Source organism: Peromyscus eremicus, chromosome 8a (genome assembly GCF_949786415.1).
Source record: "Peromyscus eremicus chromosome 8a, PerEre_H2_v1, whole genome shotgun sequence".
Lineage (NCBI taxonomy): Eukaryota > Metazoa > Chordata > Mammalia > Rodentia > Cricetidae > Peromyscus > Peromyscus eremicus.
In genome coordinates, this window is record NC_081423.1 from 98,392,381 (window position 1) to 98,420,335 (window position 27,955).

General features: G+C 47.5%; 1 protein-coding gene and 1 long non-coding RNA gene across 4 annotated transcripts; one reads left to right on the forward strand and one right to left on the reverse strand.

Annotated features, from left to right (window-relative positions):
- Positions 1 to 13: 13 nt before the first annotated feature.
- Positions 14 to 5,494, forward strand: LOC131917974 (uncharacterized). 2 transcript variants are annotated; one of them, XR_009380798.1, is made up of 5 exons: positions 14 to 143; positions 2,602 to 2,688; positions 2,833 to 2,972; positions 4,621 to 5,039; positions 5,199 to 5,494. It is a non-coding gene; the product is annotated as an uncharacterized LOC131917974 (long non-coding RNA). The 2 variants fall into 2 exon arrangements; XR_009380797.1 differs by lacking the exon at positions 5,199 to 5,494 and having other exon boundaries at positions 4,621 to 5,197.
- Prpsap1 (phosphoribosyl pyrophosphate synthetase associated protein 1) lies at positions 3,240 to 27,940 on the reverse strand. Of its 2 annotated transcripts, XM_059272170.1 has the most exons (10): positions 27,721 to 27,938; positions 26,066 to 26,118; positions 21,019 to 21,085; positions 11,447 to 11,619; positions 10,257 to 10,372; positions 9,764 to 9,819; positions 8,860 to 9,005; positions 5,318 to 5,388; positions 4,522 to 4,668; positions 3,240 to 3,878 (listed from the first exon to the last, which is right to left on the reverse strand). In XM_059272170.1, exons 1-10 carry the CDS (start codon positions 27,888 to 27,890, stop codon positions 3,720 to 3,722), a joined length of 1,158 nt encoding a protein of 385 aa, XP_059128153.1. In that variant the 5' UTR covers positions 27,891 to 27,938; the 3' UTR covers positions 3,240 to 3,719. The 2 variants fall into 2 exon arrangements, with proteins under 2 accessions (XP_059128153.1, XP_059128154.1); XM_059272171.1 differs by lacking the exons at positions 8,860 to 9,005; positions 9,764 to 9,819; positions 10,257 to 10,372 and having other exon boundaries at positions 27,721 to 27,940.
- Between the last annotated feature and the right edge of the window lie 15 nt (positions 27,941 to 27,955).

Consider the following 27,955-nt stretch of genomic DNA (forward strand, 5'->3'; position numbering starts at 1 on the left):
GCGTTGCTGAGGCGCGGGACTACAGAGATTCTAAGAATGCGGGCTGGGGTCAGCCCTTACTGCAACCATACTTTAAAACTACAGGGAGGCTTTGGCAACACCCCAGGGCGCCTCCAGTTTTCCAGTAATGACCCAGCGAAAGGGTAATGGGACTGGGCCAAGAGCAACTGTTTGCATTACGGACAGGTCTGTTTGGGAGGACAGGCTGCGGTGGCCTTCTGTGGGTCCACCAGACTGCAGCCCAACACAGGAAGCCAGATCCACGAGCTCTTGTAGGCCACCAGGCACATAATGACTTCATGGGCTTCATGGCGACCTGCACATAGGCTGGCAGGTCTAAGGGATAGAGTGCTGTGGTGTGTGTGTGTGTGTGTGTGTGTGTGTTCTCTTCGTCTCTTAGGGGCAGTTTCTAGATAATTTTGTTCACTAAGAGGCAGGCAAGGCTGCCCTAACCACATTTAGTTCAAAACAGGACTCCGGGGCTCTCAGCTGAGGCATTCTTTCAGAAAACACAGAAGCAGAAGTAACAGGCAGTCAAGCTCGGGAAAGGAAACCCACCATGGCTACAAATTTAGATGTGCAGTTTAGTGTGAACTGGCATCACTTCGACTGAGGGAATTCGCACTATTCTATTTGCATTGCCTGGCAACAGGCAACTTCCTAATCCTCTGGACATTTGTTCTCCGACCTTAGAACAGTGGTTCTCAACATGTGGGTGGTGACCCCTTTGAGCAGCATATCTGATATTATGATTTATTTACATTACAGTTCATAACAGTAGCAAAACTATAGTTATGAAGTAGCAATGAAAATAATGTTATAGTTGGGGGTCACAACATGAACTGTATTAAAGGGTCACATTAGGAAGGTTGATAACCACTGCCAATAGCGGGTGGTGCCATCCCTGGGCAGGTGACCCTGGAGTGTGTAAGAAAGGTTCGCTTACTTTTTTTTTTGTTGTTGTTGTTTTTGAGACAGGGTTTCTCTGTAGACACAGCTGTCCTAGAACTCATTCTGCAGACCAGCCTGGCCTCAAACTCAAGAGTTCCGCCTGCCTCTGTCTCCTGAGTGCTGGGATTCAAGGCGTGTACCACCACCACCTGGCTTAGGCTTGTTTATTTTGAAAAAAGATTTACTGTGAGTGTTGTGCCTGGTGCCCACAGAAGCCAGAGGGCGCCCTGGACCCCCTAGAACTAGTTACAGATAACTACCATGCAGGTGCTAGGAACCAAACCTGTGGAGAAACAGTAAGTGCTCTTGACTGCTGAGTCATGTCCAGTTCCCGTCAAGTTCAATCTTGGCAGAATGTTAGTGGCCACAGTTATGACGCTATGATGAAGTAGTCAGCTCCCTCAGGCTTCATGGGTCCATTTTTTCACATCTCTGAGGCTTAGCATCTTTGACTTTTTGCTGGCACTGAGCATCAAATCTGAGGGCTAGAACATGCTAGGCAAGTACTCACTGGCCCTCAGCTACCCTCATCAAACACATCAGGGATCACAAAACGACATGTAGGTGGCATTCTCTAACCCAGGACTGTCTGTTCTACTAATGCTTCATACATCTTAAAATACCTATTTTTGAAACCAGGGTAAATGAAAATATTAACTGGAAATATAAATGTAATTTTGGAATTGAGGACCTGCGCTTTTTTTTTTTGGTTTTTCAAGACAGGGTTTCTCTGTGTAGCTTTGTGCCTTTCCTGGAACTCGCTTTGGAGACCAAGCTGGCCTTGAACTCAGAGATCCGCCTGCCTCTGCCTCCCGAGTGCTGAGATTAAAGGCATGTGCCACCACTGCCGCCCAGCTTTTTTCTTTTGGTTGAGGATCTGTGTTTTCATCTACTTTTGTACGTGTAGACCAGAGGTCAGTCCTGTGTTACTTTTGTGTCTGTAGACCAGAGGTCAATCTTGTGTTACTTTTGTACGTGTAGATCAAGGTCAGTCCTGTGTCCAGCAGCCGCCACCCACCTTGCTTTTTAAGACAGTGTCACAGGACCTGCAGCGTGCCAATGAAGCAAGGCTGGCTGCCAATAAGCTCCAGGCGGTCTCTGCCTCCCTGACGCATGTGCTCGCATGTCCTGCCTTCTATGGAGGTGCCAGTGATGGTACTCAGTCCTCCTGCTTGGGAGGCAAGCACTCTACTGAATTAACTCCCTAGCACGCAACTGCAGATAGACCTAGCAGAGACTAGTTATCTGTCTACCTTGACCAGTTAAGGACGAGCCTCATGGCACACGTCTTTAATTTCAGCACTCAGGAGGCAGAAGCAGGTGGATATCCAAGTTCAAGGCCAGCCTGGTCTACAGGGTGAGATCCAGGACAGCCAGGGCTACACAGAGAAACCCTGTCTCAAACAAACAGCCCCAAGAAGCTGGGGAGGCGGCTCAGGGGGTAAAAGCATTTGCAATGCCAGCATGAGAACCCAATCCTAAATCCTCAAAACCCCCACAAAACCAAGTGTGCTTGGAACTCAGAGGCCAGTCAGCCAGTCAGCCTAGACGAAGGGCAAGCATCTGGTTCGTGTCTTAGAGAGCAGAGCACCGGACTCCAGCAACCCACCGCCCCCCCCAGCCCCGTGCTTTTTCTCTTCTGTTTACTAGGTCACAGCTCTTCCTCTACAACCAAGCTAATTATCTTAATGGCTGAGTTCTTTGCTCAATTTTCCGTACATGGATCATTAACAGAAGGTAACTTGTTTGTGTGCTTGAAAAGACCAATGTGCACAAAGTCCTAATTGTAGGTTGGGAGCCTTCCTCAGGGATAAAAGAGGGGAGGGAACTTCCCTGTAGTGAAATACAATTGTACAAATAAGACTCCTTCCTGTCTCGCAGAGCCCATAAGCAGGTCCACTTCCTTTCCTGAGATGCCCTCCTCTCCATGCTGCCCGGCTCTGAACTGGAGCAGCTTAAAGACAGAAGCTCGGCTGTTTTTGCAGAAGCCTGCCCACGAGGGGTAGACTGGGACTGGGATGGTGAGGGAACTCTCTTAGGCAATGCAGCGAACAGCTGCTCATCCACCTCTTCAGGACTGCAGACAGGGCGTGCTGACAGAACACTTGCCTAGCATGGAGGAGACGATTCCTCCTAGTGCTTAGGAAGGGGTGGAGCCTGAGCGAGACCTGTATGTGGTCCATTCCAGGCGTGGACCCTGACCACCCTGTTTTGTACCCTGCATAGTGCAGAGAGGGTTTGTCACAATCTAGGGGGGAGCAGGGAGCCCCACAGTAGATAAGACACCAGAGAGACAAGAAGCTTTTATTTGCAACTTCCGAGCAACATAGTTGCTGAGGGACGCTTCTCTGACTAGCTCAGTGAGAGCAGACAGACACTTCACTGTTCAATGGCAGTAGGCACAGGGGTTTCTGAAAGGAAAGGGATTCTCTAGAAGACTTACTAGAACCCTGTCCAGGGAGAGGACACTCCCTGACCAAGTTCAACACCCCACTTGCCTTCCCCAGAGCAGATACTGTTGAACAAAACAAGCCATGGAGACTCTGCCTTTGGTTTCTCTTCCACCTTAGTAAGATTTTCAGTATCTGCTCAGGATTAAGGAACAGGGTTGATGATGGCAGACAGTGAAGGTCATGTCATTTATCCACTAGCTGTCTTCTTGCCTATCTTAGTGCCTTCTCCTCACCAGCCTTGTAGACTTCCTAACTGCAGCCTATTTCCAGGCTGACACACTGATGGGGAGGGTCCAGGGTCAAGGCAGCTCCAAGTTAGTCATCCACTGTGATGTTCCGGAAGAGGTAAGCCATGGACTCGCCATTGTGGATTCTCCGAATTGCCTCCGAAAGAATCAGGCTGATGTCCACAGTCTTTATCTTGGGACACTGCAGTTTCTGGAGCTCGTGAGGGACAGTGTTCGTCACCACCACCTAGTAACCAAGACACAGAGAGCACACAGTCACTGTGTGTGTCAGGGAGTAGCTACAAAGCAAAGCATATCTAACATTTAATTTAATGCCCCTAGCTCAAGCTCCAAAACAAACCGTTTATTCTAGAGGGTTTCTTTAGTGGCAATGGGAGCTGAACACTTCACACATGCCAGGTGAGTGTGCTCCACTGAACTATAGCCCAATCTTGGTTTTGACTTTGAGGAAGGGTCTTGATAGGTTAACCCCAATTAGAGCTTTAACTCATCTCTCAAGTCCTGGGATTACAAGCATAAAAATCACATCTGGCCAATGTAGAGATTTTAGAAACTGAGCATCCACTGGCTCAGAACTTAAGTCCTAACAATGTCCAGTTCCATTCGAAACTTAACTATCACCAGGGAAGATTTCAAGTATCAAATGTCACTCTACTGTCAACAGGAAGATCTAAACAATCCTTTATGCAAATCCCAATTCCTGAACGTCCATCTGCCCGAACAAAGCTGCTAAAAAAAAGTACTGTTAAACAGGTACGCACCCTAGCCAGAGACGAGGCAACTTAACACTGAGTCTCTTTATTATTCCCAGAAACTAGTGGCAACCTGGGCTCAAACTGAATGTTCTAAGCCCTTTAAAGCAGACAAACCTCATCAATGGAAGACTCCTCAATCAGACGAGGGGCTTCAGCAGACAGGATGCCGTGTGTGGCCATGACATAGATCTTATAAGCACCCCTCTCTTTCAGGATCTCTGCAGCAGCTACGAAACTCTCCACGTCATCAATAATGTCATCCTGCAAGGGGAGAGGCAGTCTCGGTCACTCTCTACCCAAGCTGCACTGCACATGCCTGGGCCCAGATCTGAGCATCCCGGGTCAGCAGAGCAGTGAGGCTACTGGTCCCCAGGAGTGTGTGACATGGCAGCTCAAGCTGTCACGGTAACAGTCAGAGGAGCTTCCCTCCCTCAGACTCCTGACTCACTCCAGAGCCAGCACGCTGCTTACTTTGCCCCAAGAGAGGGTGACATGAAAGGAAGAGAGAACTAAGGGAGCTGCTGACGACGTGACTCTGATCTAGTAAGAGCGGCCAGCATGCCAACACAAAGCTAAGCTGCGCTGGGACAATGGGAAAGGCTCGCCTTCAGCTTATCTCATGGCCCTGAAATGTAAGGATCATCAAGTGAGCTGGTCTGAGGGGATCCAGAACCCCTAAGATGAAGGTCATGGTGCTGAATTTTCCTGGAGGAGGTACTGGTACTAAAAAGTTTGCCGGCTATCCATCAATTCCCATTCATTTATATAAAAATTCTATTACTCTCTTAAAGGAGACTGAGTAAGGAAGGGCAGATGGAGCCAGTGGAACCCACCATCATGCTGAGACCCACACTGACTAAGCCACCAGTGTCACCGCTGTGCATGAAATGATGATGACGCGTCCCCATACCACTATGATTGCAATGCGTCCTCCGACGTCCCCGACCACTGTTATAGGTGGCTTCTCTTTGGCCATCATCACTAGCAAAATAAATCACAAGACCCAGTTAGTTGGGTAACTGGATAAATGTAATCACAACCTGGTGGCAAGCTTCAGCACAGACTACACAACCTAACACACAGACCCCCCCCCCCCCCCCCCCCCCCCCGACTGACTCGCTCAAGAATCAGAGCTAGCTGGAGCAACACTGCTCACAGAAACAGGAGGCAGGATGCAAAAGCGATTTTAAATTTTCTAGTAGTTACAGTAAGTAAAAATTAAAGGCAGGAGGAGCTAGAGGAAGAGAAAAGTTGCTCTTGTGGAGGACTTGGGATCCCAGCACCCACATCGTGGTTTACAACCATGGAGTTTCAGGAGGTCCTATTCTCTCTTTTGACCTCTGCAAGCACCAGGCACGCACATGGTATACATACAAACAAAACACTCATGTACATAAAATTGAAAATGGTAAATTTGGTATTTTTTTTGACATAGCATGCTCAAAACTGTACCATATCAATCTATAATCAGTACTAAAATGTACTGATGAGGTATTTTATGTTTTTTTTAATGGTAGCCACCACTATATGGGGTCATTTTGAACATCTACCTCTTCTCTCAAGTGAGACTGGCCACATCTGAAGAACTCAGTTCTCGTTTGTACCAAGAGCCACCAGAGTGCACAGCAAAAGTGGAAAAATGGAAGAGCAGAGCAGAAAGGAGCTCATGACCAGAGAAACAGTCCTGTCAGGGTATCTGGCCAGGCTGACAAAGAAATGTAGACAGCTGCCCTGCTAAAACCCAGTCAAGGGGTGGAGGTGACTAGTCTCACTTTCTTCTTTCTCTCTCTCTCTCTCTCTCTTTTTTTTTTTTTTTTTGGATTTTTGAGACAGGGTTTCTCTGTGTAGCCTTGGCTGTTCTGGAACTCACAGAGATCCACCTGCCTGTCTCCCAAGTGCTGGGATTAAAGGCGTGCACCACCACCACCCGGCCTAGTCTCAGTGATTTGGACACTGCAACCTTAGTTTTAGATGTCTGCTCCACACACTTCCCTGGAAATCAGGGACTTACAAGATGTAACTACCAGATGGTTTTCTCACTGACTCTGAAGCAGAGGCTCCAGGGTTCACTACAAAACCTGCCTCTGCAAGAGGACACACTAAGTAGAAACCCATCCTCCATGCGGCTGGGAGAACTCAGCCTTACACTTGCCCAGCACACCACAAGTCTTGGGCTCCATTTCAAGTATAACAAACCAACTGTAGTGTACACCATATTGGTAAATTGTCACATGCCGTTTGAACCCAGGGAGACTCTAGCTCAGGACACATGGTGTCCCAACCCCACACCATTTCAGATCCAAGAATATATGTTCTCCAGGTCTGGGGATGAGGAGCCCCCCTAAACTGTACATGGAGGGAGAAGAACAAAAAGCAGCTCAAGAGTAAGAATACTGTGTCCTTGGAACAGCTGGGCTGTGAACATCTGCAGGTCACACTGTTTACCCCATGGTGTCAATGTGGCTGCAGTAGGGAAGAGAAACAGGAAGCCAGCCATGGAGAACTCAAACTGATGTCTCAACTTCCCCAGTTCCTGCCCAACAGTGTGAGTATCCAATGTGTCTCTGCTCTTTGTTCTTTTACTTGGATACAGCACCAGAGAGGACTCTGCTCCAGACTCTCCATGGGGAACCAGCTGGCTGCCTTAATAACCCCTTTTGATTATCTTATCTTGTCTGTCTGTCTGTCTCTCTCTCTCTGGCTTGCTATATACTTAATAAACTAAAAATATGGCTCAATAGAGCACACCAGCTGGGCTGGGGCTGTAGCTCAGCTGGGGAGAAGGCTTGCCTAGCATGCCTGGCGCCCTTGGTTTGATTCCCCAGCACCACTTAAAACTGGGCACGGCAGCACAAACACCATCCTGATTCCAGAATGCAGGAAGATGAGGCAGGAGGATCAGAAGTTTAAGATCACCTTTAGTTATATAGCCAGTTTGAGGCCAGCCTGGGTTACATCAGACCCTGAGTCTCAACAATAGAGCCCCAGAAAAACAAGCTAAGTATTCTGCTCTTCCTGCAGCCTCTACTACTGGGAAGTACTTCTTAAAAGAGTAGTAGTGGGAGAAAGGAAACAGTCCGGCACCAGGTGATTTACAGCACAGATGTGACAACCAGTTCAGCTGACCCCACCTACGGGCTCTGGTGTCCACTCTGAGTAAGAGGGAGCCGCTGAGCTGGAGGCCTGGACCATTTTCTGGTCCAATTTTAATAGGTACTTCTTCATTTCCCATCAGAAATCAGGGTGATCTCTTGAATTTGGGCAGTCACAAATGTTTTATACACAGATCAGTTAGCAGTCTGGCATGGTGACAGATAATAATCCCAGCTCTGGAGAGGCAGAGGCAGGAGGATTGAGAATTTCAGGCCAGCCTGGGCACACATCAAGACCCTGTCTCAACAGAACTCAGCTCTAGTTTGGTCCTGTGAAGTGGGGCATGGTGGTATGAACTTGTAGCCACGTGAGAGGCTGAGACAAATGTACTATTCAGCTCGAAAGCTTGAGACCAGGTGGGAAACACATTAAGACACCACCTTAAAAAGGGGGTGGGTTATGGGGGTGGCTGGAGAGATGGCTCAGTGGCTGTTCAATCATGAGGACCAGAGTTTGGATTCCAGCACCCACATTAGATGGCTCACAAATGCCTGTAACTTCAGCTCCAAGGGATCTGAAACCCTCTTTTGGCCTCTGCAGGCACCCTCACATATGTACACACTCACTCTCTCTCTCTCTCTCTCTCTCTCTCTCTCTCTCTCTCTCTCTCTCTCTCTCTGGGGGAATAGGCAGCCAGGCATGGTGGTGCACTCTAGTAATCCTAGCACTTGTTGGGGGGTTGAAGCAAGAGGATCTCAAGCCCAGCTCAGGCTCACAGCAAGGCTGTCTCAGAACGAGCAGCAACAACAGAAGAGACTCCACCTGTCAATGGCCGCGACTCAATAACTGAGTCAGGAGAACGAACTGTGAGTAGCAGCTGAGGCTGACGGGAAGTGGGTAGTCACAGGAATGCTACCGACAATGAGGAGGAAAAAAGTGTAACTTTCCTAGCAGGAAGCCTGCCAGGCGCCATCCTACCAAGATGCTAAGATCAGCCTCTCCAGCAATGGGACACCACGTGCTTCCTGTGGCATTCCTGCCAAATACCCAAATCTGAATCTATCTAAGCATGAGGACATAAACAAGTCCCAATTAAGGGACAGTCTACAAAATAACTGATCTGTGCTGCTCTACAGTATCAAGGTCATCAGAGACAAAGAAGGGAGGAGCCATTCTGGATTTAATGAGGCCACAGAATGTCAACTGAATGCAATGTGCAGCCACAGATCAGGCCCTGGGCAAAAAAAAAAAAAAAAAAAAAAAGCAAAACAGCTCAAAGAGGTTGTATGTATCGTACACCCAGCTGTAACTACTAAGAATCTTCCTCAGTTTACAGTAAGGACACAGAACAAATCTTACAGGGTAGCTCCAGGCCCGGGTGCACAGTAGCGTTCCTGACCATGGGGGGTGAGTGTCGACCGTCATCCATGTCCAGCTCTGTGCACTGAGCTTCTCCGTGGATCACAGCCAGCCCCAGGCGCAGCCTCTCGGCATAGGACTGAGCCCTGAGAGGAAGACAAGTTGGCAATGGTGACGCTGATGGGAAGAATGCACAGTCCCCAGTACCACTCTAGTAATCACAAGACAAGACAACAGTCCATCTTTGAGGGGGACACAAAGAATTATTTCTATAAACCAGGCCAGAAGATAAACACCTCAAGGGCTACTGCTGGACTCTAGATAATTTGGGTCTTTTCCTCCCCAATATTCTATAAAGTAATTTTTAGAACACTGTTCTAATGATGACTCAAAATCAAGGCCAGGCTAGGGACGCAGCTTAGCTGGTAGAGTGCTCATTTACAAGACTGGGGTACTGGGTTTAATTCCCAGTACTATGTACACAAGGCATGGTCACTCTCAAGTAATTGCAGCATCTGAGGTAGAGGCAGGAGATCAGAAGAGATCAGAATCTGAAGGTCATCCTCAGCTACCAAGGGAGCCTGAAACAGCCCAGGATACATGCACGACATACTGTCTACAAAAAACAAGGAAGACCACTGCCTCAAAGTATTCATAGCCTCACTGTTTTTCTGAAAAACTGAAGAATTTCATTTCCTCCAGAGGAAAACTGACTAACACTGTGCTGGAGGTACTCGCGATGTTTGGAGCGGCGAGATGAAGCCACTGAGAGGATCTGACAATGAGGTAGGGAAAACTAGACCCGTGAACTTTTACTGGCCACATTATGACAGCCGTGGGTTCCCAAACTAATTCTGACTTCAGGAGCAGCCACAGGGGGATTAGAAATGCCTAGAATATTTACCTTTTTGCAGCATCAGGAGACTTAGCTACAATGACTGCATTTCTGTAATTTGGAATCTAGATTTGGAGGAAAAATAAAAAATACTGAAACATTATTAAAAAAAAACAAAACAAAAACAAACACCCTTAAATCTGGAAACTGGTCTAAGACTTCTAATGATCCACACTAGCAATCAAGTGTGTCAGAGTTCATGTTGACATTGGCTTCATTATCAACTCATCACTGTCAAAGCACTGCTACATCAAGATGACAAAACTGTTAAAAGCCTTCCTTCGGGAAAACGTCGGTATACAAGCACTCCGAGGGAAATGTTCTTTCTGACACCTCTAAAAACATGGCCCTCTATGACTAGATGCTGAGTCTATCTGGCTGCAGTAGGCACGGAGCCTCAGGGAGAGCTCTGGGATGTGCCTTTCAATGACCAAATCTGATGCCAGGGAAAAACTAAACAGCATGTCTTTGAGGACATGGGAGGTCTGCGGTGGCTCCTCACTTCTTCCTGGATATACTGAAGCAGGAAAGGTGAGGCTCTAAGGTTGTCCACAGGAAAGCTGAAAAAGCCTTGTATTTCCTTTTGGTGGAGATCCATAGTGATAATGTGAGTTAAACCTGAAATTTTAAAACAAAAAATTACAAAGTTCTCCCCTACAAGTTAACGGCCACAGTGGACATAAACTAGATGCTCAACTCTGCTTCCTACCAGAAGACTGAAGGCAGGGTACTGTGAACTAGGGACACGACTCGATAGCCAGCCCTCACACAACAGCACGGAGAAAGGAGTGTGCAGGCCAACGCCAAGGAGCCTGGGCCGAAGAACTAGCTGAGGGTGTGCTCTCTGCACTACCATCAGCGCGGTCAAGAGCGAGCAGTCGGAAGCCAAATGCGAGTGTGGAGTAAGCATGAAGCAGCAGGAGGAATAAAACAGGCCCTCATCAAAGAATAGAAAAGAAATTGCTACAGACTACGGCTACCTCAAAAAGAAACAGAAGCAGAGTAACAAAAAGAGACTCACAGTTCAAGTGTAAGACCCTGAAGCGTCCAATATTCCCTATGTGACAAGAATGGTGTGAGAGCATTCTCAGAGAAGAGGGACATCAACAAATAACACTGCATGTTGTCAGAGGTCATGGTCTCCCAGACCTGAGAACCAGTACTCTTAACAGACATCAGACAGGGAAAACCTCAGTCACTGTCCACTGTTACTCTATTTTCCAGGCCGGGAAGCATGTACTACTCTACTCGGGGAATAAAGTGTGAACTGCTACACAGAAAGGCGGGGAGAGCTGGGGAGGGAAGAGCAAAGAAACACCAAAGAAAAACTAGGATCAATTGATGCATCAACTCAGCATCAACTCAGGCAAAGACAGTCAGCCTGAAGCTTGAGCTGTCTGTCACAAGAATGCCAAGCCTGCCAGTTGAAATACAGACGACAAGATAATGGCAAAGTATCCCCACAAAGAATCCGGGAAAGTGCTACAGCAGTGCCCTCTAAGACAGAGGAAACACCAAGAAGTTAGGACCTCAGCCCATATACCCCTTCCAAACAATGGAAAAGGGAACAATATGTCATTAGTGAACACGGAGAGAAACAGGTCCCAAACTAGATACCGAGGTGGAACCTGATCTGCAGCAGGGAGAGGCTATATCTAGTGCTGGGACCCCAGGACCTCTGCTCACACTCACCGGCTTTTGCCAGCATGGATGCCAGAAGCTTGCACACAATGGAGCCCCTCTTCCTCATCTTGCTTTGCTTGCTGTAGGGGAAGTAGGGGATGACACCGATGATGTTCCTGGCACAGGCGGTCTTCAGTGCGTAGGCCATAATCAGTAACTCCATCACAGCTGTGTTCACATCTCTACAACAGGAGACAGTGTCTTGGAGTCAAACCTACTTATTAACACCAGCGAGGCTTTAGCCACTCGGCAGGGGCCCCAACATCTGGCCTACAGGCATTTCACCAGCACACTGGTCTGTGACAGCCCCTCATGAGCTCAGGGCAAGTGTAGTGACTTCTCTTTTTAGCTGGGTCAGAGACAGTTCTCAGCTGTGGTCACTCAAACCTACAGCAGTGACCCCCCCAGCCCCGTCTTTTGCCTGTTTCTTCCATGTCGGGAACCACAGTTACTTGACACCTACTGGGACTCAGCCAGGGATTCAGACGTAGGCCATAGCTCTCATGAACAGAAAGCATTTTGTCTTTCTCATGGGGAGGGTGAGAGGAGTGGGGAAGACGTGGAACTTTTCACAAACCCGCTATCCTTTCTTCCCCTCAAACATTCCTGACAAAGACAAGAGAAGGCAACATGACCCTGAAGGGTATCTGAGAAAGGCTTGTTCCTGTGGGAACCAATGTCACTCTGCAGAGGTGATGGACCTTTCCACAAGATCTCAAGCTCTTGCCCCTGTGTCTCTAGCAGATGCCATACTCATTCTCAGATACCCTCTTCTCTAGGGCCATCAGGCTTTCCCCGTGCAGCTCTAGAGCAGACAGGTAGGGGTCAGGCTGCCCATAGAAAGAAAAGTGCAATACTACCATCACCCAGCAGAAGCAAATGATTCTGAAGTTGCAGGTCAGCCAGGCTATTCCCTGATACAGGGTTTGTCTACATTGCCAGGCAGACCTGGAACCCACTGTGCTGACCAGCCTGTCTGCCTCTCTTGAAGGAAGTTTATGTAGGATTGAGCAGCTACAAGGACTTCCTCTTACTGACAATTTTATTCTTCAATATTAAACACATGAAACTCCTAAGGTCAAAGAACTCTATGTATATCTACGTAATAAGACAATCACAAATGGGGGCTAGAGGGATGGCTCAGCGGTTAAGAGCACTGGCTGCTTTTCCAGAGGATCTGGGTTCAAATCCCAGTACCCACATGGCAGCTCACACCTGTCAGTAATTCCAGTTCCAGAGGATCTGACACCCTCACACACAAATATATGCAGGCAAAACACCAATGCACATAAAATAAATTTAAATAAATTAAAAAAAAAAGACAATCACAAGTTTAAGAGACTAGTGAAAACAAAGCAGTTTTTAAATACAGTTCTGATCCTGAGCCAGGCATGGTGTGCACATTTTAATTCCAGCACTGGGAGAGAGAGGCAAGTGGATTTTTGAGAGTTCAACGACAGCCTATTTACACAGAAAATTCCAGGACAACCAGGGATACATGCTGAAACTCTGCCCCGACCCCTGCCAAAAATAAATAAATAAATAAATAAATAAATAAATAAATAAATAAATATTAAAAAAGGGGAAAAAACCAAACAGTTCTGCAGAAAGGAAGACAGGCATAGAAAAAAGGCAAAGATGGTCCATGTGCTGATTTGGCACAAGATGGTGGTTTGTTTGCTTTGCTTTGCTTTAAGACAGGGTTTCTCTATGTATCCCTGGCTGTCCTGGAACTCTTTGTAGAGCAGGCTGGCCTCGAACTCAAAGAGATCAGCCTGCCTCTGCCTCCTGAGTGCTGGGATTAAAACACTCATGCCGCCACCACCCAGCAAGATGGGATCTCCCCTGCCCACCCCCGGTTTTTCAAGTCAGGGTTTCTCTGTGTAGCTTTGGAGCCTGTCCTGAAACTCGCTCTGTAGACCAGGCTGGCCTCAAACTCACAGAGATCCTCCTGCCTCTCGAGTGCTGGGATTAAAGGCGTGCAGTACTGCTGCCTGGTCTCAAGATAGCATTTAAAAAAAAAAAAAAAACCACCAATAAAGAGAAATTCCTGTCTCTTTTCCATAGGCAGGGACTTGCTCCCTCCTCAGATTTCCTATCCTATTTTCAGGACTCAGTCTTATCAAACAAATAATTTGGGACTTGAAATTGCCCTTCCTGCCTGCCGTTTTTACCCTGGACTCAGTCCCATATGGTACCTGTAATTTTCTGAGTTCTGAGACAAGCATCTATTAACAAAGAAGCTGAGTGCTCCCTATCTGCTGCAACTCCCATCAACTCTCAAGCGCACCTCACATGACAACCACCCCATAACCATCTATTTCTGACATTTGTCATAGCCACTTATCCTAGTTAGGGTTTCTATTGCTGTAAAGAGACACCATGGCCATGGCAACTCTTACAAAGAAAATATTTAATGGGGGTGACTTGCTTACAGTTCAGAAGATCAATCTATGTCTTGAATAGAAGGAAAGAGGAAAAATATACTGTGTCACTGGGCAGTATCTTGAGCATAGGAAACCTCCAAGTCTACCCCCACAGTGACACACTTCCTCCAACAAGGTCACACCTCCTAATAGTGCCACTCCCTATGAGCTTATGGGGGCCAATTACATTCAGACTACCACATCACTATAGGAGTTGATTGAAAAACATCTCTCTGGCTCAGCCATAAGAGTGTATAATATGGGGTTGGAGATTTAGCTCAGTGGTAGAGCGCTTGCCTAGCAAGCTCAAGACCCTGGGTTCGGTCCTCAGCTCAAAAAAAAAAAAAAAAAAAAGAGTGTATAATAATGTCCTTGTAGAAGACCTGAGGGCAGTTTCCAGCACACAAGTCCCCTTAAGGTCCAATGCCCCGATGGCAATGGGCAAAGCTGAAGGTGAACAGGGAGACAGGCCATGTCTGGTCCGCGTGATGGGACGGCAGAAGACAGATGCAGGTCTCTTTTGAGCTGGAGGGTTACAAGAAACTTAACTGCACGAACAATGAGGACAGTCACTAGGCGGTGTCACGTGTCAGTCATGAGGAACTGGAAGACAGATTTTTGTGTTGGCATGATGAAAACATTTTACTTACACAGCATGCCCGCAAACAAGAGGATAAAATTAAAAGGTTATGATAAGAAGCTTTTAGCTTTTAGCTCTGTGAAGTTTGAAGGATATAGTTTTACAAACTTAATGCCCTGTCTGGTCTCTGAGGGTGGCGCGTGCACACACAGTAAGTCTGAAACACAAAACAACACACATCTCTCTAAGTGTAGGTACACACTTAGGGCTGGTCTTCAAGACAACCCAGGAGCCCCACGTGGCCCTGGTCAAGCCTCCTTCCTTGCCAGGTGTTTCTTTCCTCTGAAGGAAGCTAGAGCATCTGTCTTCTTCCTATTTCCAAAGTAATAATGCCCAAGGCTAGCATCAAGGATCAGAAGACAGTCTTTCGGTACAATCAACAAGAAGCAATCACTTCCAGGGCACTTGAGAATTCATTAACACTGGGTTAATTTTAGTTCACCATCAATTATTTATGGAGCAATTTATGGAGTTTACCACTTGGTGAGGCTGGGGACAAACATCAATAGATAGGCCCCATCTCAGAAGGCCAGAACACACTGGGGTCACTCTTGCCATAGTCATTTCTCCTGGGCAGCAAACGCAATTCAAGTAGCAATGCTCCTCATCCAGAAATACACCTATATATTTATTCTTCCTCTGCCAACACTGTGTGGCCTTACACCAAATCTTTACACCAAGAACACAAGTAGAGCTGGAGTTACTCTAGTAGATTCTGATATCCAAGTTTGGCTGGCCTGGTGGTTATGGCACGCATTGTACATAGCTGCCTGATGCCACAGGTTCTGCAGAGCACTGAGGGGAGGGCCTGGCAATGACTGTGAGAGATCTGGATTTCAGAATTACCATTTCCTGCCTATTTTTTCCTCTTCCCAGTAACCAAAAAATTCAACACCCATGGTCAAGTATGGTGATGCAATACTTTTAATCCCAGCTCTCAGGCAGAGGCAGGTAGATTTCTGTGAGTTTGAGGGTAGCCTAGTCTACAGAGCAAACTCCAGGCAGCCAAGGCTACAGAGACCCTGTCTCAAAAACAAACAATTCAACATCCTCCAGTCCCCAGCCTATTGATCAGGAAAGTGACAATGGGGCCTTTGTCATGCTGGCTTTATCCATTGCTGAGACATCAGACAAATTAAACACTGGCAGTTGTTTTGTGGCTAGCAGGGTTTAGAGGACTTGGCAGGCAGCCTCTGTTTTGTTTGTTAAGAATGTTCCAAGTTCATCCTGCTGGTTCTTGTAGTTATTATGTATAAGTAGGACATGCTTACCTATCTCACCAAGTTTTTCTTTCTATTTTTTAAAAAGTTTTACTCATTTACTTATTATGTATACAGTGTTCTGCTTACATATATGCCTGCACACCAGAAGAGGGCGCCAGATCTCATTACAGATGGTTGTGAGCCACCAGGTGGTCGCTGGGAATTGAACTCAGGACCCCTGGAAGAGCAGCCAGTGCTCTTAACCTCTGAGCCATCTCTCCAGCCACAGTTTCAGAGTTTTTCTTTCTTTAGGGTAATTATACTCTACATTAGACTCAGCTCTGACTACTCTATCATTTCCTTTATTTATTTATTTTGGTTTTTCAAGACAGGGTTTCTCTGTGTAGTTTTGGTTCTTGTCCTGGATCTCGCTCTGTAGACCAGGCTGGTCTCAAACTCACAGAAATCCACCTGCCTCTACCTCCCCAGTGCTGGGATTAAAGGTGTGTGCCATCACTGCCCAGCCCACATGGTATTTTTTTTTTATCTATTTATTTTATGTGTATGAGTGTTTTGCTTGCATGCATGTATGTGCACCATGTGTGTGCCTGGTGACCGTGGAGGTCAGAAGAGGGTGTCAGATTCCTTAGAACTGGAGTTATGGATGGTTGTCAACCACCATGTAGATGCTAGGAAGAACCAAACTCCCGTCCTCCGCAAGAGCAACAAGTGCTCTTACACTAAGCCATCTCTCCAGCCCCCTAGTAGCCCGGGCAGACCATATCCTCCTCCTCCCTCCCTCTGCGCGGCGTTGGGATGACCATGCCCAGGCCCTGGATGCTTCCTTCCTCTTTCATCTCTATCATTTTAAGTCAAAGGAGCCAGGCAGCAGAGGCAGGCAGATCTGTGAGTTCAAGGCCAGCCTGGTCTACAGAGTGAGTTCCAGGACAGCCAGGGCTACACAGAGAAACCCTGTTTTGAAAAACAAAACAAAACAAAAGTCATAGGAAATGGGGGCAAGTGGGTTAAGTGCAGCTGTTAGGCCTGAGGACCAGAGTTCAACCTCCGGGACCTACGTGCAGAAGACAAAGACTCCTAAAAGTTGTTCTCTAACCTCACACCTACGCTGTGGTGTTTGTGTATACACACAAACCTAATGCAATTTAAAAAGACACGGGGAGTTGGGAGAAGGAACAGGAAATACCTGGAGAGGTTGGGTTTTGCCGACACTGCCTAACAAACACAGGAAAGAGGACTGTGACTTTTAAGTCCCCAAACAAACTCAGTGAAGAGAAGCCATGTCCTCAAGACAGACACACATCTGTACCCATGCTCCTCAAGGACAGTCTGGCCTACATTCAGAGACTCTGTGTTTTGTTTTTATTTTTGTTTTTCTTTTTTCGAGACAGGGTTTCTCTGTGTAGCTTTGCGCCTTTCCTGGAACTCGCTTTGGAGACCAGGCTGGCCTCGAACTCACAGAGATCCACCTGCCTCTGCCTCCCAAGTGCTGGGATTAAAGGCATGTGCCACCACCGCCCGGCTGAGACTCTGTTTTAAAAAAAAAAAATTCTCCTGGCTGTTCTACCAGAGTCAGTCTCCCCCTGCAACCTGTAAACGGCTTCATTATTTGACCATGTTCCTCATCTTCTACCACCGACCCAGGCTCCCTGTACACTGCTGACTTAAATACTGGTTCTGAGCCGGTGTGGCTTCCATGAGATGCTAAGAACACACCTATGTAAGGTGTGTTCACCTTATGTAAGAACAAACCTCCAACGCAAAGAACAAGAGCAGCGCTCCTATGCTAAGAATGCCACTCCTATGCAAAGAGCAGCATCTGGATCAACACCCAGGAAGGACAGAGCAGGACATCAGCTCAGTGCTGGAGCCCTTGTCTATAATGCATAAAGGGAAACGACATTTTAAAATAGTGAGCCTTTGTGGACTGTGCCTTCCATACTGACAAGGACATGTAAGAACAAGCTCAGCTACAGTAAGAATTTCAGGGGCTGGAGAGATGGCTCAGTGGTCTTCCAGAAGACCCAGATTCTGTTCCTAACATCTACATAGCAGCTCACAACTGTTCCAACTCCAGTTCCAGAGAAATCTAATATCCTCTTCTGACCTTAGTGACCAGGCACACATGTGGTACACAGCAAAACACCCATACACATAAATAATAATAGTAATAAGAATTTCAAAATATACAGAATCCAAAATTTAGAGTCAACATAAGGGCACAAGCCTAAATTTGGGAGGATCACTGTCTTTTGTTGTTGTTGTTTTGCTAAGACAGGGTCCCACAGGGTTGGAGAGATGACTCAGAGGTATACATGCAGGCAGAACACTAGATACATAATGAATAAATAAATCTTTAAAAAACAACAGGGTCCCACTATGGTTGTCCTAGAACTCACTATGCAGACCAGGCTGGCTTTAGTCTCCCGAGTGCTAGGGTTAAAGGTGTGAACAACCACACACAGACACACAGACATACCCATAAACGAAAAGGTAAGTCTTAACATCAGGCTGGGCCCCTGAGCTTCCTGACTGGAAGCTCCCAGTGCTGTCATCCCCACTGTGGTCTGCATCTGCTAATGTGTCAGGCATTCTGTCACAGCCATGAGAAACTAATACAATAGACAAAATGACAAAGGGAGAGAACATAACAGGAAGCATTCTGTTTTGAGCTGGGCTTGGTGGTGTAATGCCTTGAATAAACACTTGGGAAGCAAAGAACAAGAAATCAGAAGTTTGAGGCCAGCTTGGGCTACAGAGTGATACTGTCTCCAAAAAAGAAAAATTGTTTCACTGGGCTTGGTGGCTCACGCCTCCATCCTAGGTCTCAGGAGGCTGCGGGTACAAATCAAGTTGGAAGCTAGCCTGGGCTGCATATCAAGACCCTATTTCAGAAAAGATTCTGTCTTGTTAGTTCAATCCCACCATGAAGAAAAGCACTGGTAGCCAGGCAGTGATGGCACACACCTTTAGGCCCAGCACTGGGGAGGCAGAGGCAGGTGGATCTCTGTGAATTCCAGGCCTGGTCTACAGATCAAGTTCCAGGAAAGCCAGGACTACACAGAGAAATCCTGTTTAGAAAAACAAAAACAAACAAAAAAAATGTTTTTTAAAGAAATGCATTGGAATAGCCTAGGAGGTCACCTGCCTACCATGCAGTCTTCAATGTGATCCCTAGCATTTAAGGGAAAAAAAATCAATCAATCAATAAAACTCAAGATACTTTGCCCAGGTGTCAGAGTCTCAACCATCCAAATACATCATGCAAACAAGACACTTATCAATGTCCTGTTCTAACAGCCACACTGAAATGGTCTGTACTCATCAGGCAGGCTGCTCACAAACCCCCTGCCATTATGCATCCATGTTATGTGCCTACATTACCAGGATCTCCACTGAGAGGCCACAACCTTAGCTCCTCCCCTCAAGCCTCAGGAACGATTCTGAGACTCAACAGACATGGCAAAGGTACCCAGAAGGGCTGCTCATGGCTGGCACACTAGTGCCCAGAAAGAAGCCAGTGTGACTTTCCCTGGAGAATGGAAAAGTCAAGTCACAGCTCAAATTCCAGCTTCTCCTGTGGCCCAGTGCTTAGTGCCAAGATTCCTAAATGAGTCTTCCTAAGTCACGCACCTTCTTGCCGTCACAAAGCTAGTCAGGGCAGCCTAGGGCCTCTGCCACCTGGCCCTGTCTCTTGGAGAAGGATTAGTGAGAAAGCTGGTCCACCCGGGGCTGAAAAGCTGAGGATGTCTTCTCCACCCTCAGAGAAGGCCTCCACAGTCAGGTTGTCTCTGGGGCGGCCAAGGGCCTAGGATTTTATGAAAACGTTTTTTATCTCCAGAGATAAAGGAGTCGACAATGTGCCATAATGCTCATTGCTCCAGAGCAGCCATGGGACCATCCGCTTCCTTATTATGTGCTCTTAAAGCTGAGGAGACCTCGGAAAAAAGGCCTCTCTAATCACACGCTGTTTGAACAAAGGCCTGAGTGAACAAGCTGTGTCAACTTCTCAGGGAAGGTATTTCTAGGCAGGGGAAATGTGAGAAAACCAGACATCTGGGTGGGCTATAACTAATTCTATAAGATTCACAGCTGCCTCAGAAAGTCAGCTGTCCGGTGGAGACAGCCATGGGTTAGAACAGCAGACAGTATCAGGTACATATATGTAAACGCACACAGTAAGAGGCGTCCTTATGGGCAGGCAGTATAGCATCAAAACCCCAGTCAGGAGATAAATAAACAAGGCACTGTGACCCCACCAAGATGGCCCTGTGCCTCCACACCTAGAAATTGTCCAGTTAAGACTGCAGAGTGTTTCCCATGCTTCCTGAATTAAAGGTACCTTGTGCGATACTGGTAAAAGGAGAAACAGCAAAGGAATGCATAATCCATTTCCCCGCGGAGTCTCTCGGCCAGCCCCTCAGGTCTTCTCTCTTATATTTTGGACAGTGCCAGGGACTGAACCCAGGACCTTGCACATTCCAGGTAAGTACTCCACCACTGAACTATCCCTTAGGCCCTTCTTTCTCACTTCTTTTTTTTTTTTTTTTTTTTTTTTTTTTTGAGACAAGGATTCTCTGTGTAGCTTTGCGCCTTTTCCTAGATCTCGCTCTGCAGACCAGGCTGGCCTCGAACTCACAAAGATCCACCTGCCTCTGCCTCCCGAGTGCTGGGATTAAAGGCGTGCGCCACCACCACCCGGCTTCTTTCTCACTTTTAAAGTGCGTGTCAAAACCATCGAAAAAGGCTGATGAGATGGCTTCCTGCTAACACTGATGAGTTAGATCCATCCCTAGGACTCACGGCAGAACGAGAGAACTAATTCCTCCACGTTGTTCTCTGCTCTCCTCATGAACACGGCACCCTCACCTCCACTACATAAATGTTAAGAAAAAAAAAAATGTTTTTGTATTTTTTCCAAGACAGGGTCTCACTATGTAGCCCTGGCTGGCCTGGAACTTGCTCTGTAGACCAGGCTGGCCTGAAACAGAGATCTGCCTGTCTCTGCCTCCTGAGTGCTAAGATTAAAGGCCTGTGCCACCGTGCTTGGCATTTTCTTTACTTTTTGAGGCAAGTCTCACTAAGTTGCCCAGTGTGGCCTTAAACTGGTTCTGAAGTTCAAGCAGGCCTTGAATTTATCCTTCTGTCTTGGCCTCAAGCCAAGCACAAATTTATAATCTAAAACAAAGCAATAACAAAAATCAACCCTGCATTGTTGTTCACATGAAAAGACAACCAACTACATCAGGATGTTCCTCAGAGGAAAATGGACTCCTGAATGGTGCCAAGTCTTACCTGGGTATTGTCTGTATAATGAAAATATCTTGGCCACGAACAGACTCTTTGATTTCAACTCTTGTTTCTGAAGAAAAAAAAAAGTATTCAGGTTTAAACAGTTCCTGGTGCAGTAAACAGACAACAGCTAGAATAAAGAGGATTCTACACAGCCCCACCTGGCATAATCCAAGTCTTTTTTTTTTTTTTTTTGGTTTTTTTGAGACAGGGTTTCTCTGTGTAGCTTTGTGCCTTTCCTGGAACTCACTTGGTAGCCCAGGCTGGCCTCGAACTCACAGAGATCCGCCTGGCTCTGCCTCCCAAGTACTGGGATTAAAGGCGTGCGCCACCACCGCCCGGCCACTTAATCCAAGTCTTAACTAAAATACTCATACACAGAGTGGCCAGGTTGGGGGTAGAAGAAGACAAAACCAACACATGTGTCAAATAGTCCAAAAAATTCCAAAAGCTGTCACCACACAAAGATATGAAAAGACACTGAAGAAAGTCTACAGCAAATAAAGAGGCCGAAGCTAACACCTGTTAGCCTTTCAACAAATGTAGAGGGGTCCCCGGACAGGCCCTGTGCTGGGTCCTGGAGAGGACCTGGACCAACGGGACAACGGGATGAAGACAATCTCAGTCTGACCCAGGGTTGCCACAGACAGGTCATGGGGATGGCGGCAGCACAGCAGGGGAGGGGCCGTTTGCCAACAGTCGTGGTCACTCAGACCACTTGGGAGCAGAGAGTATGAGAGAAAAGATGCACAGGTCAAGAAGCCAAGGAGGCCCAACCAGAGAGCACTGGGTCGTCCCCGTCCCCGTCCCCATCATCCCCCCCCCCCCCCCCCCCCCCCCGTTTTCTTCTTAAACATGACAGGAGCTTGGCATAGTAGCACGTGCCTTTAATCCCAGCATTCGGGAGGCAGGCAGATCTCTGTGAGCTCAGGACAGTCTGGTCAACAAAGTGAGTTCCAGAACAGCCCCAGGGCTCTGTACACAGAAAAACCCTGCCTCAAAAACAACAACAAAACGAAATCTCTGCTGAAGCTTTTTTAGGGCTGGAGAGATGGCTCAGCAGTTAAAAGCACTAACTGCTCTTCCAGAGGACGCAGGTTCAATTCCCAGCACCCACATGGCAGCTCACAACTGTCTGTAACTCCAGTTTCAGAGGATCCAACACCCTCACACAGACATGAATGCAAGCAAAACACCAATACACATTAAAAAAAAGTGATAGGAGCCGGGCGGTGGTGGCGCACGCCTTTAATCCCAGCACTCGGGAGGCAGAGCCAAGCGGATCTCTGTGAGTTCGAGGCCAGCCTGGGCTACCAAGTGAGTTCCAGGAAAAGGCGCAAAGCTACACAGAGAAACCCTGTCTCGAAAAACCAAAAAAAAAAAAAAAAAAAAAAAAAAAAGTGATAGGAAAGCAAAGCTGGGGTGGAGGTGGTAGTCCTTGGCTACCATGAGAAGAAAATCGCAGTGCAGGATCGGCAACAAGGAGACAGTGGGAACACACACAGACCGACTGAAGACCAGGGCAGTGGGCAGAACCCGATCCCAAAGGGCCCCAGTCTGACTGCTGAGCAAGCATACTCCTGCCTGTGGTAGCACAAGGCTGAGCATCTTAATCTAAAACCTGAAATCCAAAATGTTTCCCAAGCCTGAAACCCCTCAGGTGCTGACGACACTCAATGCTTTAGACTCTGGGGCATTTCAAATCTGAAATGCACAACCAGTAAGTAGACCATGCCAATGTTCCTAGATCGGGAATGAAAGCCCCAGCTTTCAGGTGGGGGACACTCCACCTGCAGGAGGGAGGCAACCTCAGCTGAGGAACATTTGCATCCGAGTGAGCTTGGGAGTCACTCAGTAGTGAACTTTTCCCTGGCACGAACAAGGGGCAACTCTGGATTCAATCCCTAGAACTGGTCCCCACCACCCCCAAAAAGATTTAAAAGTCTATTCATAGTAAGTGAATAGAATGGGCTGGATAGAAGGCTGCTGACACTTGGAACACTTCCGATGCCTCACTCAGTTCCAGAGATAGAGACCTGCAGCAGTGATGACGAGTAAGGAGAGCATCTTTATTATCATTCCCTCCTCTGGCCTCCCAACCCTAGTACCCACACCAGACAGCCGGGGATGCAATGCCCTTTCCTGGCCTCTTTGGACACCACACACGTCTCTCAAAGTCTTAAAAGAAGAAAGCTACTAAGGTGGGAAGCTGGCTGAAGGACACCTGATGCTAATTACAACGTGATTTTCACACTGTGAGGGTACTTTCCTTCAACTGTCCCTCCAACTGTCCTGCCCTGGATCCCAACATCATTATGACACTGGGCTTGGTTTTGGTTTGTGAGGCCGGGCCTTCCTTACTCGGTAAGCCTGGCTGATGTTTCCCTGTGTAGCCCAGAATGGGCTCAAGCTCATGGCATTCCTCTTGCCTCAGCCTTCTGAGTGCTGAGATCACAGGCATGGACCACAACACCTCTTCAGTGTTTTTTTCTACAATGAATAAGAGCAGGATGAGGACAGCGGTGGTGGCACACGCCTTTAATCCCAACACTCGGGAGGCAGAAGTAGGCCGATCTTTATGAGTTCGAGGCCAGCCTGGTCTACAGATCGAGCTCCAGGACAGGCACCAAAACTACAAAGAGAAACCCTGTCTCAGAAAAACCAAAAAAAGAGCAGATGTCCTGAGGTATGCAGCTCTCCTAGATTATGACATAGTATTAGTGGGACAGTCAGATACCTTCAAATGTTCGTGTTATAATTAGTTTTCCACACAACCCAGAGGGAAGCAAAACTGGGCCCCTGGCCCAATACAACAATTTACACATTTGGATTAAAAACAAAAGAAAACAGGACAGATTTTGAAAGGGATGTTGACTGCCTGTGTGTCTGAATGTCACCATCAGGTGTCTTCTCAATCACTTTCACCTACGTTCTGAGACAGGGTCTTTCACTAAACTCAGCTGACACTCCTTGGCTGACTGCCCTGGAGCCCAGAGATCGCCTGTATCTGTCTCTCCAGCACTGAGGTCACAGATGCACAGCAAACACTATCTCCTCCACTCCCACCAAAGAGGACTTTCAGTCACGTATCATTTGATGTCCTAATGAGGTCATATTTACCAAATAGAACCCAAAGTAGAAGAAAAAACAAAACATTCTCTACACCTCTGCGTTATTTCTTATAAACAGGGTATGTGCATCCAAGTGGAAAAGCAGACATCAAGGAGGACAGCAGTCAGAATCTACGGAGAGGTAAGGACTAAGGACACAGACGCTAATGCTGGAAAGAAAACATTTCTGTGTTGAATTCATGTATCAGGACATCAGCGAGTAAAGTACTTGCTATGTGAGCCTGATGACTTGAGCTCAGTCCCTAGCACACACACAGGCATGCAAACACGCACATGCACGAGCACATGCAGTGGCTGGTATCTACACCCCCAGCTGTACATGCACAACAGCAGAAACAGTAGAGAGACCCTGCTTTAACAAAACAGCAAAGAACTGAGTCCCCAAGATCATCCTCTGACCCCCACATGTGCATCCACACACATGCACACCACTACACATAAAACAAACAAAAAGTAGAGCACTATCTACTTGTGAAAGTATGCCAGCTTTTGAGGTATGATGGTGCTACATGGCTAAGGCAGGAGGATCCCAAGTTCCAGGCCTGAGTGGTGAGTTCTAGTGTGGCCAAGGAAACAAGGCAAAAGCATGTTAAAAAAAAACAAAAACAACAACAACAAAAGCCATCAAGCTGGGCATGATGGTACATGTTGTGAAATATTAGTTTAAGATGTGTTACATTTGTTTATGCTGTGGAATATTTGTTTAATGATACAAAGATATTTTGCATTCTTTTATGTTGCATTTGTTTAACTCTGTAAAGCTGTGTTATTTTGTCCATCGAAAACACCTAATGGTCCAATAAAGAGTTGAATGGCCAATAGCAAGAAAGGACAGGTGGGGTGGGCAGGCAGAGAGAATAAATAGAAGGAAGAGAAGAGGGACGAGTGAAAATAAGGAGAAGGAGAGGAGGGCTCCAGGCACCCAGCCACACGGCCAGTAATGGAGTAAGAGGGAAAGAAAGGTATATAGAATAAAAAAGGTAAAACCCAGAGGCAAAAGATAGACAGGATAATTTAAGAAAAGCTGGCTTTTTTTTTGTTTTATTTTTTCGAGACAGGGTTTCTCTGTGTAGCTTTGAACCTTTCCTGGATCTCGCTCTATAGACCAGGCTGGCCTCGAATTCACAGAGATCTGCCTGCCTCTGCCTCCCGAGTGCTAGGATTAAAGGCATGCGCCACCACCGTCTGGCTGGCACACACCTTTAATCCCAGCACTCAGGAGGCAGAGCCAGGCATATCCCTGATCTACAGAGCAAGTTTCAGGACAGGCTCCAAAGCTACGTAGAAAAATCCTGTCTCGACACTCCCCTCCACCCCAGAAAAGGGGAAGAAAAACAAAAAGAGCTGGCTAGAGATAAGCCAAGCTAACGCCAGACATTCCTATGTTAGAATAAGTCTCTGTGTATTTAATTGGGAGCTGGGTGGTGGGCCCCCAAAGAACAAGGAGTAAAAATAAAAACCAACAGGTACATGCCTACAATCCCAGAACACAGACGGCTAAAGAAGGCAGGTAAGGAATTCAAAATCAAAATCATCCTCAGCTGCGTAGCAGGTTCCAAACCAACAGCAAGGGTCGAACAGCAAGATGGCACCGAGGGTGAAGGCACTCGTTACCACGGCCGACGACCTGAGTTTGATTCCTTGGACCCCACATGATGGAAAGAGGGAACCAATGCCCATGTGGTATTACTAGAGATGCAGAAGCAAGATGATCATGAGTTTGAGGCCTGGGTGAGTTATACAGTGAATGCCTCTCTAAAAGAGCTGAAACAGAAAAAGGAAACAAAGCCAGAGCGGCGGTGCATGCTTGTAATTCCAGGGAGACAGAGCAGAGGGTCAAGCCACCCTAGGCTACATGACATGCTGCCTCAAAGGGCAACGACAAACCCTAAATGAAAAACAAACCAACTTTAACTTACCTCCATTGGTCTCCTGGTATACAACAGATTTCCCCAATTCAGCACCAAGACGCCTATTACACAAGAAAAGGGGGTGGGGATGTTAATTAACCCATTATTCTGGAAGCTGAGGCAGGATTGCTGTAAGGTGAAGCCAGCCAGGACTACATAGCAAGCCTAACTCTCTTAAAAACAAACAAACAAACAAACAAAAACAAACAAAAAACCCGGAAAGAGCACAGAGTCAGATAAATGCAGCACCACAAACTGAACATATGAAATAGACACTGCATTTGTAGATATGTGTTGTTATAGGACCTTCACAGCGTTCTGAAGAATTAGCGTAACAAAAAAGGCAAACCCACTAATTTTTAAAGTGCCCTTCCTCGGGCTTTCACAAGGCAAGGTCACTATGTGATAAATCTGAACCAGTATAAACAAACTCAAGCTTCATGTTTGGAGTGAGTATTGTAGTTGGCCTTGACTAGAAAGACCATAATCCGGGCTTAGAAACAAAGCAGGCAGCAGACTGCAGAACTCTTTCCTGTACTCTCCTAAACCCACTTCAAAGTCCAACTGACAATAAAACAGGTGGAGCTTAGAATTTTTGAAATATGAAAATGACCTTAAATGTTCAAAGTCAAACCATTTAAGCCTGGAGTCCAGGTGCACACCTGTAATGCCAGCATCAGGGAGGCTAGAACCTGAACGTAAGAGGCTGGCCAGGGCTACAGAGATCTTATCTCAGAAAACAAAAGCCAAGGATGGGTGTGGTGGCACAGACCTTTAATCCCAGCATCCCCGTGTCAGAGGCAGGCAGATCTCCAAGAGTTCAAGGCCAGTGGGGTCTGCTTTGTAAATTCCAGGCCAGCAGCGGCTACAGTGAAAGCCAGTCTCATAAACAGAGAACACAGGCCAATGCACAAGTCAAAGGGGAGGACAAACGATGCATTCTGTTACAGATTTCTAAAAAGCTTGTTTTTAAAAAGGGCCCTTAAGGCTCTTTATATCGGGGCTCTAGTTTTCTGCAAAGGAGAAAAAGGGCTTTTCAGTAGACAGGTATTATCAAAGGGCCACTGGGAGGCCCTAGTCTGCGGGGCTCATCTCCAGTATTGCCCACTAACTCAGGCTCGCCTTCCCATCCCTGTCCCACAGAATCACCCACATTTTACAAGTAAGGTTAAAAACAAAACAAATCCAACCACCTCCCTCAGCCAGTGTCAGCGAGGTGATAACGGCAAGCCTGGGAAAACATCGCAAGGCCCCAAAGGTCCCTTAAGGTCAGAGGCTAACTAACATATAGACACGCACACACCCCTAAGCAAAGACTTTTTTGTACAACTAACTGATCCAACATCTTGGGATCATGGCTCTCCCCCGCCAGGCCCCCTGTAGTTCTGAGCTCCCTTCTCCCTGCCCTTCGTACGGCCTTGGGTCTGAGGCTAGACCCACATGCCTGTCTCGTTAGGGAGGACTGGAAATGGCGATGGTCACAGAGAGACCACAGGAAATCTCTCAAGGGTGATGCTCCACGGCCCTGGGACGGGAGCGAGGAGACCTAAGACCGAGGGTGGGAGCATTTACTTCCCCAGGCGTCGGCCCGCAGCTTCGGGCCCCAGGTGCGGAGGTGGGGGCGGGGGGAGGCGCCAGGCCAAGCCGGGAACCACTGCGCTTACTCGGTGATGCGCTTGGCTAGCTCGGTGCAGGCGGCCGTGGAGTTGGCCGAGAAGACTCGGTAGCCGGTGCGGGCGGCGTTCATGGCCGGCGGGGCGGCGGGGCGAGCCCGCGGGACGCGGAAAGCCGAGCAGGCGGACAGCGGGGGCAGCAGCAGCAGCTTCTTGGGCATCCTCCGGCCCGAGGCGCGGCGGGGCCAGCGGTCCGCGCGGGGCCGGACGCGGGCGCAGCTGTGAC